Genomic DNA, 16,668 nt, shown 5'->3' with positions numbered 1-16,668 from the left:
ACGAAGGTGCCTTATTTCTGGAGGCAATGGTGTCGTTATCTCATTCAACAGCGAGACGCTGATCAGATGTTGCAGCAAATTGAATAGTTGATAAGCGCTTTAATTTCTGAAATCGTCAGCTGGTCATTGTTTTCATTAATCGTTGTTTTTTTGTTTTAACGTACAAAACACTGTATCTCTTAAATAATTTATGATTGATATTTTATTTTTTTGTAGCTGGATTCCACGAAATTTACCTGTCAAACTCGTCACGTAAGCGGCTTGTTGGAATCTCGGTCTGTTATCATTCAAATCCGTTACTCGTACAGTCAGCTCGGTTTTCGCTTCGTGTATACCATCACTCGCAATTATCTGTAACGTGTATTCAGAACAGTTCTCAGCATCGAGTCTCTCATGCAGAATTATTTTCCCCCCATAGCGGTCGATACTGAATGGTCCTGGCTGCGATGAATTATAGAAACGATATGTCAATGCTGGTGAACTGTCCACGTCGTTGGCTGTCACCGTCGTTAATACCGTTCCTAATGCTGTGCCTGTATAGAAAACAAAAAATATCAATTCATAAATGATTTCATAATAAAATCCTCTGAGGATGGCGACAGTGGAGATCGAAACAGTTGAATTCTGAAAATCAACAACAAATGTACTTGATACCAAAATAGTCGGCCTCACTCAAATCAACAAATATTGTTATAATTTGAGTTGGTTTTCCGGACAAGTTTTTTTGCGGTGAGGAAAAAAAACATGGACTTTTGAAATTCGAAGGGTCTATTTATTGTTATTTCATACACCTGATATCAATTTTCAAAAATCTTTTACAGCTCAATGATCCTTCAGTTTTTAATATTTCTGTATGATTTTAGTTCAGGTGATAGCCACTGCTTTACAAATCAAAACGCTCTGTGGTTTTTTTGATCTCAGATAAACCAATCCTCCACGATCGTGGAGACCATTGAGAAACACATGGTTTCCTGTGGAGTAGTTTTATACCGAATTAACCCGAGATATCAGAGTTAAGAAATTCTATCTTAGAGTCGGAATACCAATAATTAAACCCTTCAAATTTCAAAAGTCTGTGTTTTTTTTCCTCACCGCAAAAAAATCGCGAAAAAATCCGGCCGTCACACGGGGTGAGCCCCTTAAATATTTTAATCGGGAACTATACATAACGCAGTTTTACAACAAATTTTAGTCATTTAAGTCCTTTTCTACTTTTCTGTCGCAATTGCATACTATATTAACTATTTCTCACGTATCTGAGGTGTGCGGTAGGAATACATGTCAAAGGAAATGTAGTTACGGCTGTGCAACTTTTCTTTCTTCTGGTTCGACGACTAAGTAAGTCGATGTTTAATAAGAACTCATACATTACCCATACAGGATGGATGAAGAAAGAGTTATGAATTGGGTCCGAACGAGTGTGATTTTTTTTATGATAAAAAAACTTACCGAGCAGATGGCTCATTTAAGGTGCGATTAATCATAAATATATATATAAATATACCCACGATTCGGGTAAATTACGATTACTCGTGTATCTTGTCATGCCTTCACTGTGGGATATCGGTGAGGAATTGAGCAGAGAGACAGAAAAAAGGAGAACGTGCAAAAAAATGAGAGAGCAAAGAGAGAGAGAGAGAGAGGAGGAAGAGATGGAGACCTAGAGCTTGTGTGCAAGCACGCACACGTGCGTGCTTGCATGCCTGCGTACAATGCATGAAGGCGTGTGTCTATAAAACGTGAAGCTATGAAGTGAAACAAGAAGAAAAAACAATAATTGGGGACTGTGCGAAATATGTACGGAGCAGCACATGCTGTAGGCAAGTGGGAAACGATATAAGGGATCATGAAAAGCGATCAACGCTCAAGTTCGCCATTCGTAGTGGGTACAGAGAAAGAGAGAGAAAGATATTTAAATTACAGACTCAATAGCACAATCTGTTGAACAGAATTTGATTTCGATTCCGCATGAATGATAATTATTAAAATCTTCCATTGCGATTTTCAGTGATTGAAAGCAACTTTCCATTACCGTCCTTCGGGGTACGAAAGATAAAAAGTACGGACCAGCTGAACAAGTGTGATCATTCGAGAGCGTACGTATATCGGAAGAAAGCTTTTTTTCTTAAAAAATAGAGTTTTTACTTGTCTAAAGTGGAGTTATTGGAGTCTAAAATTAGACTCAAGACGAAATTCGAAAAAATGTAATTAGCAGATGATTTTCCGTAACCATAAACTTCAAGGGGATTCGGTAGTTTTCATGACAACATTTCTCCCCACTATTACTGAACTTGAATTAAATCTCAGTGATCCTGAAATAAAATCAATTCACTAAATCTAAAGAAATTCTAAAATCAGTCAATTTCTATCGTCAATCCACTATTTTCTAAGCGGATAGAAGAATTGCTTGGCGACAGAGAAACTTCATAGTAACGGTACTAAAACGTAGTGGAGATTGTACACACACTTTCTGCTCCAACTTCAACGTATTTGAAAATGAAAAGACCTATCTTGATATCTCGGTCTGCGTTGACTTTATGAGTATCTTCATGAATGTAATAATCGTAATGAAGTGTGTACGTAACGTAACGTACGTGAGCACAGAACGTCTTTGATAGCATTCAATTCCTTCGAATTATCCTTTTCTTTCTGGAAGCCAAGAGGAAAATATTCTCATCTGAGATTAGGAAATCAGAACGAGTTGTATAGAAAGGGAAACATGTCGAAGTTAACCAGTGATAAACTTTCTAACTGCTTAAGCATTGGTGTATTGAAAAAAGGTATATCCTCATATGCTTTGGCGGCAATTTTGATGACCCTCAATCTATGAAGGAATGAGATCAAACTGGCTGCCTCGATTTATATATAATTCGCAGGAATCCACTGAGCGATTCATTAGACATGTATGCAGATACCAATCGAATAATCTTGTATCACGAAAAGCTGTAAAACGCAATCGTATATATAACCTCTAGGGAGCTCGGAAATGGCAATGCGAAGTGGAATTCTCTGTTTGATTCTCGTCTCTTTAACGATTTCCCGCCCATCAAACAGCGGAGCCTTTTATAGTTATTGTTTGAAAGAATTCTTTCACGTAATGGTTTGATTTGAAAAATAAGTTATGAATCGAGCCAAACAGTCCCATTTTAAAATTGATGAGAAACTTCATCATTTTCTTACAGTAAACGATATAGAATTGCAATTAAAAAACTATTTCAATTGATCCGTGTAATCTTGATTCCGAAAAAATCTAAAAAAACTCTACGCGCTTTCAAAAATTTGATAAAGTTCTCGTCTCTCCTCTCCCAAACGAATATTCCAAATGAGCGAAGAGGGTCGGCTTCCAAGAGAAATTATCCGGAGTAATTTCCGAGGCTGTCGTACTTGTTAAACGCTCTCCGCTGCTGAGTCTCAGCCACCACCTTGGTAGACGCATCTTTACAAATATCTCATAAACGGTGCTTTGGACGATGAGGATAATAATGATCTTCCTCTTATTTCCTCTCATTTCCTATGGCTGTTATTTCAAACTTTTTCTTCATTATTCATATCTTTTGAGATACAGTCAGTTGAGCAATTCCAATAATTTATTTTTTTACAAATCTTGCGAATGGCTGATATTAAATACAATTTCGTACGAGATTCAGCAGTGGTCGGAAATGTTGCTCGGATTATGTAAGAAAAAAGTGAAACCGAAGAATTCTTTTCTGTAAGCATAACTATCCGCAACAGATTCGTAAAAATAACTTCGACCGTGATAAACGTTAACGATGAAAAATTTGATAACAATAGTAAGGTCACAAAATTTAGAGTAAAATTAACATCTGAAAAATGTACAAAATAAAACTAAGATAACAAATTTATATGTTAGATATAGCACTTAGAAAATGTTGTAGTGACGAAAATTTCTACCGCATTTTGCAGCCCCTCTTTTTCGGCTCATAATAAAGTCATCCGGCTTAGGGGACGTCCAGTAAAGTGTTCAGACACGAGCAACTTAGCAACGCCTCTAAGGCAGTTGCACGCAGTCTATACACGAATGTACATATGATGGATTTAATTCTCTTATTTTTTAAATGTTTCATGGACTGTTTTCGTTTTGATCAATGTGCATAACATTTTTGTTGTTGCTGAATCTTGGGACTGTTACGACTTGATGGTAACATTCGACCTAGCAGACAACACATGCTGGAAACAGTAAACTCAAAATAAGGCTCCAACGAAACGAAAGAAATATTGAAAACAAAATTTATTTATATAGAGAGGATGAGACAAGACAGTACGCTGAATTCTTCGAACACGAAATGGAAGTGTCGAGTGATTCGCGCTGACAAAGGGACAAAGGTTAAATAAAAAAATGAACTCGAGCCCTACACGCTGAAGACAAACACGTATTGACGACGGACGGATGCATCCAGGTAGTTCAAGCCTTCAAAAATGCAATATTAAAAAGAAACATTTCGAGCACTGCAAGACAAAGGCATATCGTAGGCATGATTCACGCTGCGTGACAATTTACATAGTAAAATTATGTAGTAAAATGAAAAAAGATCCTAATGAGAGGATTGAAAAATAGATGCAACGAATTATGTACGAGTCGTTACGTTAAAAAAAATCAATTACTCAGAATACTGAGTAGAGCGGGCGGGCCTTTGAATTTCCTTGGAAATAATAAAATGCACTGATCTTTCTCAGGACTCATTTTTTTCAAATTCCTAGAAACATTTGTAGTATCGAAAATCATTATTCTGCAGTGAAGATGAGAAGAAAAATAGAATTTCGATGGTGTTTAAATTGTTCGAATTACCTTCGGAAATGGAGATTATTCGATGTTCCGGAAACGTGGGTTGATTGTCATTAACGTCGACGACACGGACGCTCAGAGCTGCAGTTCCGGTGAGCTGAGGATTCCCCTGGTCCGTGGCGATAATAGTGAGTCGGTATTTCTCACGTATCTCACGATCGAGAACGATGTTTGTTCGGACGATGCCACTGTACGGCGGACTTATCGTGAACGCATTATCCGGGTTGCCGTCAACAATATGATAAAGAATCTTGCTGTTCAAACCCTGATCAGAGTCGCTCGCTGAAAGCTGTGGACATAAAATCGACCGATTCAGTTATGCATCGTTGTAACTTTCGTTCTCAACAACTGAATTAAAGCTGTTTTTTATACCCGAAAATGTTTGAGTATTGAGAAAACCGGGGCAGTGGAAAAAAATGATGTCATTTCTTCTAAACCAATTATTTTAGATCATTTTGAAGTTATTTTGAAATTTTTGGGTAGTTTAGAATCATTGTGGTTTAGAAAAATCAAGAAGATTCAAATAATATAATAAAAATATCAGGAAACGAATGAGGCTCCTGAAATTTAATTTTTTTCAGATTGATTTAAAGATTTTTAAACAATGGATAAATCTGGAAATGTTCCATTCACTCGATCGCGTGCCCAAGCCAACAATAAGAAAAGTACACATAATAATTGTTTCCGACACTCAGGATTCTTTAAAAATTCGTAAAAATTATGATTCTTTATTACGACATTTGACAAACTGCCGCATCCTTGAAATTAACAAATTTCAAATGTTTTTATTACGATTAGATAGAATTCTAGACCGCCCAGTCACGCGGTCATAAAAATCTTTTTTTTATTTTCGATGACTAAAAAGTGATTGTAAAAAGATCTTAAGGTGATTGAATTAATATAAATAAAAATTGCCAGTAAAATAAAAACAAAAAAAATTACTTTTCCTTTCCGTCGATCTTTATTCGATTCTATTCCCGTTTTCGAATGTTCATCCAAAGTATTTCTGACGATAACGTACCTTGACGACGAAATTGCCTTTGGCGTTGCCTTCAAGAACAGTAGCAGAATACTGATTCTGCGTGAAAATCGGTGGATTATCATTGACATCGGAAATTCGGACGACCAGTTTAGCATAAGCTTCGAGATGTTCTGGACCGGACGTTCTAGCAACTAGCGTTAAAACATGATGCGAACTTTCCCGCGCTTCTCCTCGTGACTGTTGCCCACCAGGCGATACTTCCCAGGAGTCGTCAGTTCGAATATCCGCGACTCCTTCATCGTCGATGTGTAAATTCGTCAACAATTCGGCGTCAAGTCTCTCAGGATCATTGATACGAACAAGTCCAGTGTCTTCGTCAATGGCAAATGTAGAATCATCGTTTCCAAATCCAATTGAGTAAAAAATCCGATCGCGACGTCCATCCGATCGGAGTGCAGTAACGCGCAGAATTTCTGTACCGATTGCCGAATTTTCTTGAACGACTACGCGGTACGTGTCATTTTGAAATCTCAAAACCGTCGTGGATTCATCAACATCGCCGATCCTAACTTCGACCAATCCTTTGCGAACTTTCGGCGGATTTCCTTTATCCCGTGCCATCACGTCGAGATGGTAAATCTTGCCATAATCTTGTGCCAAGGACGAAGTCGCTGTCACCACTCCCGTAGTAGGATGTATTCGAAATTTGGGCTTTTCCCCTTCTCGTAGAAACGTGTAAGTGATCTCACCGTTCAAGCCGGTATCCGCGTCTGTAGCTTTTACTTGAATTATATTTTGTCCCGGCTGAATATCCGTCGGGACGACTGACTTGAAGGGATATTCTTCGAATATGGGCGCATTGTCGTTTACGTCTCCAACGTTTATTTCTACAGGAACATAAGTTCTTTTGGCGTCATAGCTGCTTCCATCGGCCGCGACAACCAAAAAAGTATAAGTACTTCGTCGTTCACGATCCAACGGTCTGCCAACAAATTGAAAAATAAATATGAGAAAAAACTGATCTTGTTGTGCGATCAATATTATGCATTTTCTACTTAAAATAATAAATGTTTATGAGCGATCAATTAGTCGAAAAAATCAAATCTTCCGTCTCGGATACAAATTCGTCTTATTTTTTATTATTCCGGAAAGATGAAATAACCAAGAGGTCCGGTGATCCTTAACTGATTCCAAGTCCGTTTTTACCGACTGATTGCTTTCTTCATAGCATTGAAAAACTATTATAAATTAAACCAATGCCAGAAGACACTGATAAAATTGGTACAGTGCCTTGTATCGCGCGGGACCTGGAGATCCATTAAATACTTCGTGACCAACGGTGTTCGAATATATGCAAGATGGAATGAACAGAATGAAAAAGGATGAGAGTACATCGCTACGTGGTGTTTCACTCCAGTGAACAACACAGAAGCCGATAGTTGGAGATCTTTTTTCCATTGCTCGTAATCACGACATCGATGTTAAACATAACTTTGAATCTACGAATGATCTCACTTCGAGTTTCACAAAATGAGAGATATAAATTGTCAGAAGTGAGATCGTAGGATCTCGTGAAAAGGGTAAATCTAGATGAACTTTCTCGTATCTTAGTCAATACCATGTAGATTCGCCTTGTGTGAATAAAACAATAATACTTGGAGTGGCGTTGACCTTCAATGTTTCATGGACCAGACATGTTTTTAACATCTCGAGGACAACACATGCAATTCTACGTTGATTCGTGTACGATAGGAATTTTTTTGTCTCTTGAACTTCGAAATGAACTCGTTATTGCCCTCGTTTTTCTCACACTCACTTTTGCTGGGCTGTTTGTCATAGCTTGATAGGAGAATCCGATTGTAGCTCGCTGATACCTTGCTGCACAGTGCATATTAGAACACTAAACTATGTGCTACCGACTCGAAAGCAAATCTCTTGCGCCCTCTTCTTTCGCCTTTTCCCCTGCTCTCTTGATCACGCAATTGATCAAATTTTATAGGTTGAAGTGAACATTAAAAACCAATTTTTTTTAAGGATTAATTTTTTTTCAGATATTGTGGAGAAAATTCTTCTGTGCAGAGACCAAATTTTCAAATGTCGCAATAACAATCATTTTACTGTAAAATTGCACTGTTGAAACGATGAAAATTTGATTGATAATTTCCAATAAAAACTTTTTTGTTGAAACGAAATTGAGTTTCCAGAGAGTTTTCATTCCTTTTCTTCTTCGTTATCCGTCCTTCTCCTTCTTCATCTGCTTCTTCTTTTTCTTCTTCTCCTTCTTCTTGTTCTCATTCTCTTCTGTCTTTGATCTTTCTTTTCTTCTATCCCTCTTCATCTTCCTTCTCCTTCCATCCCCTCTACTTTTTTACGCTCCATACTTATCTGTTTCTTCTTCTTATTCTTCTTCTTTTCTTCGTCATCTCTCCCTTCATTTTTGTCTCGTTCTCTTTTTTTCGCGGAATTCTACAAGTTTATTGCGTGAGGAATCACGAGGAAAGAAAATACCTCTCTGAGACTGAGCAGTGGAGTAGCTATGTGCAATGCATACGAGATCGTCTAATCGAGCGAGAAGTGTATCGTGCCAGGAAACTCATGTAGATAGAGAAACCAGGGAGAAAAAGGTAAAACTTTCTATTTTTATGAATCTCTTCCTCTCTCTGGTTGCCTGCGCTGGAGCTAAAATGTAGTACGTTCATCCTCGTCTTTATTTTACAACCCTGGATACCTCTTTGGCCTTTCCCTCCGGCTTACACAATAATATCTCTCGCTGATTCTAATCGTACGAGTACTAAAAGTCGTGGGGCAATTAACGCCCGGATGAAATTAGCCAACATCTCAGGCTCTATTAGGAGAAGAGGCAACGCTGAGAGTACTTGTACTATGTACAGCACGTACGTGATTTTATGAGCACATGAATAAAAAGTGTAATATGAGTAACGCCATTTATAAATTGGAATGCGATCAAGTAAAGTACGTTCGCGAAGTTCGTCTATTCAGTTAAAAACGTTTCGCAGCATGAATTATATTCTTCGGATATTCAAATTTTGTGACTGAACTTGTTACTTTTGGAATTAATTAAACTATTAAGGTCAATTAGTTTCACATCATACTTTTACTGATAGCAGGCCAGGCTCTTTTTTCAACTTAATTAAGTTCTGTGTTGCTGCGAGATCTTCCCAAGAGATTCGTTTGCGAAACCTTCCCTACGCGGCCATAGAAGAAAAACTATGAAAACCAGCCGACAACAAGCGGTTTTATTGTTCATGGTGATTAACAATATTAATAAGAACTCGAGAAAAATATTTTCAGCTGAGCAGATCGACGTTCAAGTCAGTAAAAAAATGAACAATTACCTATTCAAGTGAACCATCACACACTGTTGTGCTTGGACAGTCGCCAAAGTCACACACTGGCCGCTCGGTTATTTTTAGTATTTAAACATATATCATTTTTGTTAATTATTATTGAAATTTGTAAAACGAAGCTGCCAGAATGTGGGTTATTGTTACCAAACACAAGAACCGCTAACCCGATTTCATCAAGGTTTCCGTGTTTATGGAAGACATTCATTCGAAAATTGAAGTTACACGGCATTCGCTTACAAAAATAGGCATAACGGATCAATCGCGACAAGTGTACGGTCCATTAAAGGCTTCGAGGATCGTTCAAAACACGCAATCCTCGCAGGTGAAGACAATACTTGGATGGGTAACCGCTCGGCCATGCACCTGCTCACTCATCAATCACTGAAAAAAGTAGCTATTTTCCTGAGTTTCTGATGGTAGCAATCGGCTGAAAATCAGTGGAAACGTAGCCACTTGTCCCGGGTGAAGTTTTCACAGTTGCCTCCAGCCCTCACTCAAGGAGTGGAGTAAAAGGAAGGAAATGCAAGAACCTCAAAGGGAATAGACGAGAACAAAAAAAATTATAGAAATAAAATTAAAAAATAAAAAAGCTGGCGCGCCCACTTTGAGAGGAAGGACCATCCAACTTTCGGATTTCAGAGAAAATGAAAAGAGTGATCTTTACCCAGCAGTCGTGATGACTCCAGTCAAATTGTCAACCCGGAAAAGCCAAGTTGTTTCTTCCGCGACCGAGTAGATTATTTTTCCATTGGTTCCCTGATCAGGATCGGTAGCCCTCACAGTAATGATCGACGAATCCGTTGGTACATCCTCGAGCACAGTGGCCATATATTTTCCGGGTGGATTGTTCGGAAACATGGAGATTCCGTACTGATTGAAAGTGGACTGATGCCCAAAATTCGAGTAGTCACGAACTTCACTCTCGGTCGAGTGTTGACGAGTATTCGAATATTGCTCAATTGTAAACGATGGTGAATTGTCATTAACGTCGAGAACGATTATAGTTATGTTGCAACGAGCTTCTAGACTTGGGTGTCCTCTGTCTTTAGCTGAAATCGTCAAAACGTATTTTGAAATTGTCTCACGGTCGAGACTCGATACTGATAAAACACCTGTCGTTGGACCCAACTTGAAACTCCCTCCTATGTTTCCACCTAAAATAACAAACAAAACAAAAAACAATTTTACTAAAATGCTTGCATTTATAGGACACATTGACAGGCAGTTCGATAAGTTGTAAAAAAAGGTAGATTCACTACGTAATTTTTTTAATAGTTTTTCAAGGAGAGGATAAATTAATCCAGGAAAAAACCGACATCATATGAACCGTTGGAACTTGATACTAATTATCTGAAATAATAACTTTGATTCACCGTTAGATATGATAGCAATCTCTACCCGATCAATGTTTTGCCAACTCACCAACAATGCTGTAAACTATTTCGCCATTTTTTCCCTCGTCGATATCGACCGCAGCAATCGTATGTATAACTGACGCATCCTCGTTCTCCGGAATTGCAAGAGTATAACAAGTGCCAGGTCTGAATTCAGGGCTATTGTCATTTTCGTCAATTACGATTATTTCTACAGTCGTGATATCGAGGAGTTTGTTAGATTTTGCTAGCACAGGCACATGGAACCGCGCAGTGTTCTCACGGTCGAGCGAGTCCTTGAGGTACATAACGCCGTTATTGAATATCCCAAATTTATCGGAAGCAGATCCAGCGGGGATGTAAAAGGTCACGTTGGCTAAAATAAAAAGAGTTTTCCATGTTTATTATAAAACAAGGTTGATGATTGAGGAGTCTGATCTTTTTCCATGCATTTATGTTTCATTGGAACTGGCTTTCCAGTGGATCTAGTACTTTCGGTAAAACTTTGATGATTGTCGATGACACATGACGTCCTACACTTTTTCATAGAGACCATAATTCTACGTCATAATTATTTTCAACATAATTTTCTCTCTGCTTTTGACATCAATCATGTGAATGAAACACATTCATTTTCGAAAAATGGATGCACAAAAAAAGATACTGCTCACAATCTGAGATACAAATACAAAAAAAAATACAATTCCGTTTCAAAATACAATTGTACAGATTCCGTTTCACTATTCTAGAAAAAAGATTTCTAACACCGGCACTAATCTAATATTACTCCCTACTTTTACTAATCCATCTCACTCCGATACTTGAAATCTTTCATACCAAGTTGCCAGTATTGACTATTTTTATTGGAGGTGTGTAGGAGTTGTTACGTGAAATATTTATTCTGAAATACTCCGTATCGTATTCATGAAAATGAATGCAACGACGTTGTCCGTGTAATTACAAAGTTCCAATGAGAGTAGAAAACACGAAATGAATAGTTCACAACGGCTTCAACGTTTCAGCAACATTCTCGAATCTTCAAGCTCAGGAAGTGGTATAGTATGCATTGGTCGTCGTTGCGAGATATATTCTTGTTCTTGAATTTTTTCCGTTCGATTCTCAAATTCCAAGGGGTCGTCGTTTAGCTTGTCGGGAGATTTTTTTCGCGGACTTAGGACAAAGCGGCTAAAATCAAGGGGGAGTTGAAGAAGGGGGAATTTCTTTGGAGTGTGGAAACCTATATGTGCATGAAGTACTGGTTTCTTGCTGCAGCTACTGGTTGACACGCATACACCGGACTTGGAGAAAGAAAGCCGGTGATTTGCCTATGCATAGTGCTCGAAAGACTGCTGCCGGCACGATGATATACGCGGCCATTGTTCGCAATCCACCTCTTCTCCTTTTTCTCCTCTCTTCTTCTTATTATTTTTATTTTTCTCATTTTCCATAGCATCAGTAGCGATTCACCTCTACCTGCTTTCCTCTCGGCAGCCTCCCGGATGTGCTGCTTGGCGAAAGACGTCTTTCAAGATGCCATTCGCGATATTATTATATCAAATTCTTACAGAAGAGAATAGCACTCAACGATTGCACTCTACGGCGGAGCCATGTCAATATATTGATGAGCACCAGCTATCTAATAAACTACTCTGAAAAAGCATCGAGTTTGTATTAACCTGGTCCATTCTTCTGGCCGTGACGTTTCGATGAAAATGATACTTTATTAAACTATCTGTTCGGACATAACTTTATTCACTTTATGTGACCTTTGGCATGCGTTACAAATGCATGCGTTAGCCAGGATCCTTTCTGACGGTTTTATCTTTTATAAAGTTTGGCAAAAATATTTCTCGTTGTATTCTGTGTGATAGACGAATCTCTTATTCATATAACTGATTACTCATATGCAAAGGTCATTGCTACGAACCTTGGTCTCCGTCCATTGTTGGATCGACGACGTCCAGAACTGTACTCCCAACCACGAGATCCTCCGATATTTTTACCACTGGCGAAGAAATCAAAAGATGCGGTGGTCCGCTCGTCTGTCCAGTTGCCATTACAACTGTTAGATTTAGTGTCGCGCGACGAGCCGGACTCCCGTGGTCGTTTGCCGTTATCTCGATCTCGCTATCTCTTGTTATTGGCTTCATTAGTGTTACTATTCCCGAATCGTAACCGACGGAAAACTTCCCATCCTCGTTTCCAGCTGTTATCACGTACGAAATTCGACCATTGTCATCAGCGTCTTTGTCGATTGCGACTACCCTCGTTATTGTATAGCCTGAAACAATAATCACGAAATTAATGGCACATTATATAATGGTACATATTGTTACATGCACAATTGGGAATTCAGGTGCAAAATACACATCGTTTTGAGACGTATCTACTATCGTCAGTGATATTACAGATGAAGATGATTTTATTTAGAGGGTCGTCATCCTTACTTTATTACCTTAATAATAAAGGTTCACTTTTTTTAAATATATTTACTATTAATTCGAATCATCTTGCCATTTTTTATTAAATTATAGAAAATCGATTTTCGATCGACGGAAACAAGTTTGTTGGATATTTGACAAAATATTATTTTACTGTACATACTAATTATTAAGGCAGTTCATCCACGAAACGATTTTTTTAAGAGTCTTGAAATTTACACAGAGTTCGAATAGGCAGTCGACTGACACGCATATCAAATTTTGAAGAGTTCGTCTTATTATTGGTTATTGAGATAAACGTGTTTAAATATGAAGAAAAATACACAGGGTTATTGGGACTATACGTAAAAAATGTATCTTTCCATCTAACGAATGAACGCTTCTTACGAAGTTTATGAAAAAGTGCACAATAACAATGAAGTACGTAACGAAAGTTTGAAAGAAAATTCAAGACTGTTGTCTTACTAGTAATAAAGATATATTTCGTATAACCTCAAATTTGTTTATGTCGGCATTTTGTTTCTTCTTCGCTTGGCCCATTTCTGTCATAGCCTTCTGTCTTTCTATTAATACTTTTTTCTTCATCCATTTCCTTTTGTACCCTTCGCGCTCTCTAACGCGATTTTTTACATAAAAAACTATAGTATTTTTGCCAAGGACGAAAAATTTTGGGTTCAGCCAGTGGTGGAACGCCGATTAATTAATCGCTTGTAATATCATTCGCCAAAAGATAAGTTGAAAAAATTTGTTTACGATTTCGAATTAATAACGCTGACATTAATTTAAAATAATAATATCTTTAATTAGGGAGTAAAAATTGATCCATTTAAGACACTCACAAAACACGATCCTTCGGGCATGACCTACTTTAATCCAATGTTCATTATATCTGTGTCAGCGGCGATGCACTAAGTTTTTTAACAAATATTGTTTGAAAAGGACCACGAATTTTTGGACTTCGGAACGAATCAATGAATCTTCAAAACGAGAATTCCAATCATGTTATTCCTTTCACAATGATTTCTGTCTGTTGAATATTTTTTCACTTTTTTCGTCGGCAAAGATTTCATTTTAATATTGAAAAGCCTAGATTCAGATTACTTTGATTTGTCGACTCCATAAAACAGAGGACAAATACAATGTTATAAATGATATTAGAAAGATTCGGTTATTTTATCTCTTTCGATGATGAGACGCTCACCTGGTATAAAATCAGCATTCGCAGGTATCGTAATAATCTCAGGTGCAACAAAAACTGGATCATTATCATTCTGATCGAGAACGATAACTCTAGCTGTGACGGTGGTCGCGAGTCTTTCAGCAATTGGTGCACAATCGGATGCTCTCAATACGAGTGTATAATCCGAGCGTTCCTCACGATCAAGAGATTTCGCAAGCGTTAATGCACCAGTGAGTAAATCGACGGCGAAACTTCCGGTTGCTGGGAATTCTGAGACGAGATCATACGTCAGATCGCCATTTGGTCCGCTGTCACGATCGCTGGCGCTGAGGTTGTAAATTGTCGAGCCAATAATCGAGCCCTCGCTCACTCTAATCGTCATTGGATCTTGTGGCCATTCCGGTGCATTGTCATTTGCGTCCTCGATTACAATCTTCACCGAAACCGCGATGCTCTGAGGATTGCCGATCGACGTTGTGTCCAATGCTCGAATATCGAGATGGTACTCGCTCACGTTTTCGCGATCGAGCGAATGAGCAACTACCAATTGACCTGAACCACGATCAACGTCGAAAGAAGCGAATTCGGCAAGTGGAGTCAAAGAATTCAGAGTAAATGCTACGTGGCCGGCTGGTCCTGTACCCGATACTGAACCCACTGCATCGCCAATACTTGCATCTTCTCGAACCTACGACCACGATGATACAAGAATAAATATTGATCAATTACTCAAATCAATTTCAAACCAATCAACATAGTAAACGTCAAATTTCATTTCTCTCTGAACATCTAAATTGGCGAGAATTCATTTTACATCGCTGTTAGATCAAGTTTATTTTTTTGCTCCTATTACAAAACATTTATTTGTATTAAAAGACTCGCAGTCTTCACTTCACAGAGTTTATATTTAATCAATCTTCCCAGAGCGAACATTTTTTCGTTTAAATGGACCTTTTATTTCAAACGAAGTTCTGACATGACGTCAATAAATTTTTCACGCGACGTGTCCGACCAAATGACGCTGAAGTTTCCAACGTTGGAGTCCAACGAAATGATCTAAAAAACTGTCCAATAATTCCAGAAATTCTCCAATTTATTTCCAGTCGAATTTGTACTTTGTATTTTTTCAATCTACACAATTATGATTCGTGAAATAAAAAACTGATGGATAAATCATTTTATTTTCATTCATTTCGTTGGACTCCAACGTTGGAAACTTCAGCGTCGTTCCGACCAAAGCCTCCCTGAAAAAGTTACTAAATCGATTCGCACTGGTGAGAGTAGCTTTTTGACTCTATCAAACTATATCTGCATGAAATCTGTAATTGTAAATGTTTCTCTAAATTATAAAAGGGGAGGGGACATCACTTATTTTTTTCAGATAATAATTTTTCAGATGAATTATTTCCAGTCTGACTAAGCATGATTTTATTAATTTTCAATGAACCCTGTCATTGTGGTATAGCTTAAAAAATTGAGAGACGAACTTATAATTTACAAACAACGAGCTTTCTATAATAACGTTAGACGACGTCTGTATTTTTATTCACGTGTAGAAAATTATTTCAGTTCACGTCTGAAAGACGGTTCAACCAGAAATTGATAAAGTTCTGAAATATCTTAAGAGCCTTATCACACCTCGGGGGCTAATTCATTGCATAATTAATATATATATCACAGAATTCCAACTCACATTGAACGTAAGACTGCTACTGGAAAATGTGGGTCGATTGTCAGCAAGAGCCAAAACTTCAACTCGGAGCGTACGAACACTGAGACGCTGTGGCCGACCGGCGTCACTCGCCTGAATCGAAAGTCTGTAGACGTTGCGCTCCTCATGGTCAAGCACTGACCTGGTTCTTATCATTCCAGTTACTGGGTCTATCAAGAATACGTTGAAACCGTCCGAGTCGCGATCTAGATTAACAGAATTTAAACAAATATTATTAACTCCCAATAATCAAAGTTGCATACGGATTACTGGGGATGAAACAAAAAGAATAATGAAACTTGGACGATCCAGAGAAAAGAGGATTAGATTTTTATTTTCTGATATAAATACGAAATGAAAAAATCAGTATCGTGAATGGTTTACTGGAAAATCATGAATTTTTGAAATTCCACAATTTTCTGTGAAATAAAAGAAGAAAGTTGAAAAATGTTGACCTTTTAGAATTGTGTACGTGATCGAGGCATTTTCTCCAAGGTCGGTGTCGATCGCTCGAACTCTTGCAACTTCGGTACCGGATGGTTGTTCCTCCCTGACACTTACGACGTCACCCTGAGGATCGACGATTTCCGGGGAATTGTCATTGACATCGAGAACGAGAACTTTAAGAGGAGCTCTAGCAGCTCTCGCAGGTGTCCCTTGATCGCGTGCTTCCACGACCAACTCGTGCAGCCCTCTTGTTTCACGGTCCAGTGGTTCTCGAGTTGTGATTTCACCTGTTGAGCAAAATGCAAAAGAGAAAATTGAATTACGCGAGTTCAAGGAATCCAATAAAACGAAGAAAAGCAACA

At 38.2% G+C, this 16,668-nt stretch overlaps 1 protein-coding gene across 1 annotated transcript in view; it reads right to left on the bottom strand.

Annotated features, from left to right (window-relative positions):
• The window catches only part of ds (dachsous cadherin-related 1), a 186,846-nt gene that overhangs the window by 4,858 nt on the left and 165,320 nt on the right, over positions 1–16,668 (bottom strand). The window contains exons 7-15 of the mRNA XM_043419945.1: positions 16,315–16,593; positions 15,842–16,065; positions 14,170–14,836; positions 12,455–12,808; positions 10,577–10,903; positions 9,819–10,308; positions 5,826–6,768; positions 4,808–5,093; positions 237–533 (exon numbers count right to left, since the gene is read on the bottom strand). Of these exons, the coding sequence (XP_043275880.1) occupies positions 237–533; positions 4,808–5,093; positions 5,826–6,768; positions 9,819–10,308; positions 10,577–10,903; positions 12,455–12,808; positions 14,170–14,836; positions 15,842–16,065; positions 16,315–16,593 (3,867 nt within the window). The remainder of the gene's footprint in view (positions 1–236; positions 534–4,807; positions 5,094–5,825; positions 6,769–9,818; positions 10,309–10,576; positions 10,904–12,454; positions 12,809–14,169; positions 14,837–15,841; positions 16,066–16,314; positions 16,594–16,668) is intronic.

Source organism: Venturia canescens, chromosome 5, assembly GCF_019457755.1.
Source record: "Venturia canescens isolate UGA chromosome 5, ASM1945775v1, whole genome shotgun sequence".
In the NCBI taxonomy this organism is placed as follows: domain Eukaryota; kingdom Metazoa; phylum Arthropoda; class Insecta; order Hymenoptera; family Ichneumonidae; genus Venturia; species Venturia canescens.
Note: the sequence above shows the minus strand (reverse complement) of the source record. Positions and strands in the feature narration are given on the sequence as shown.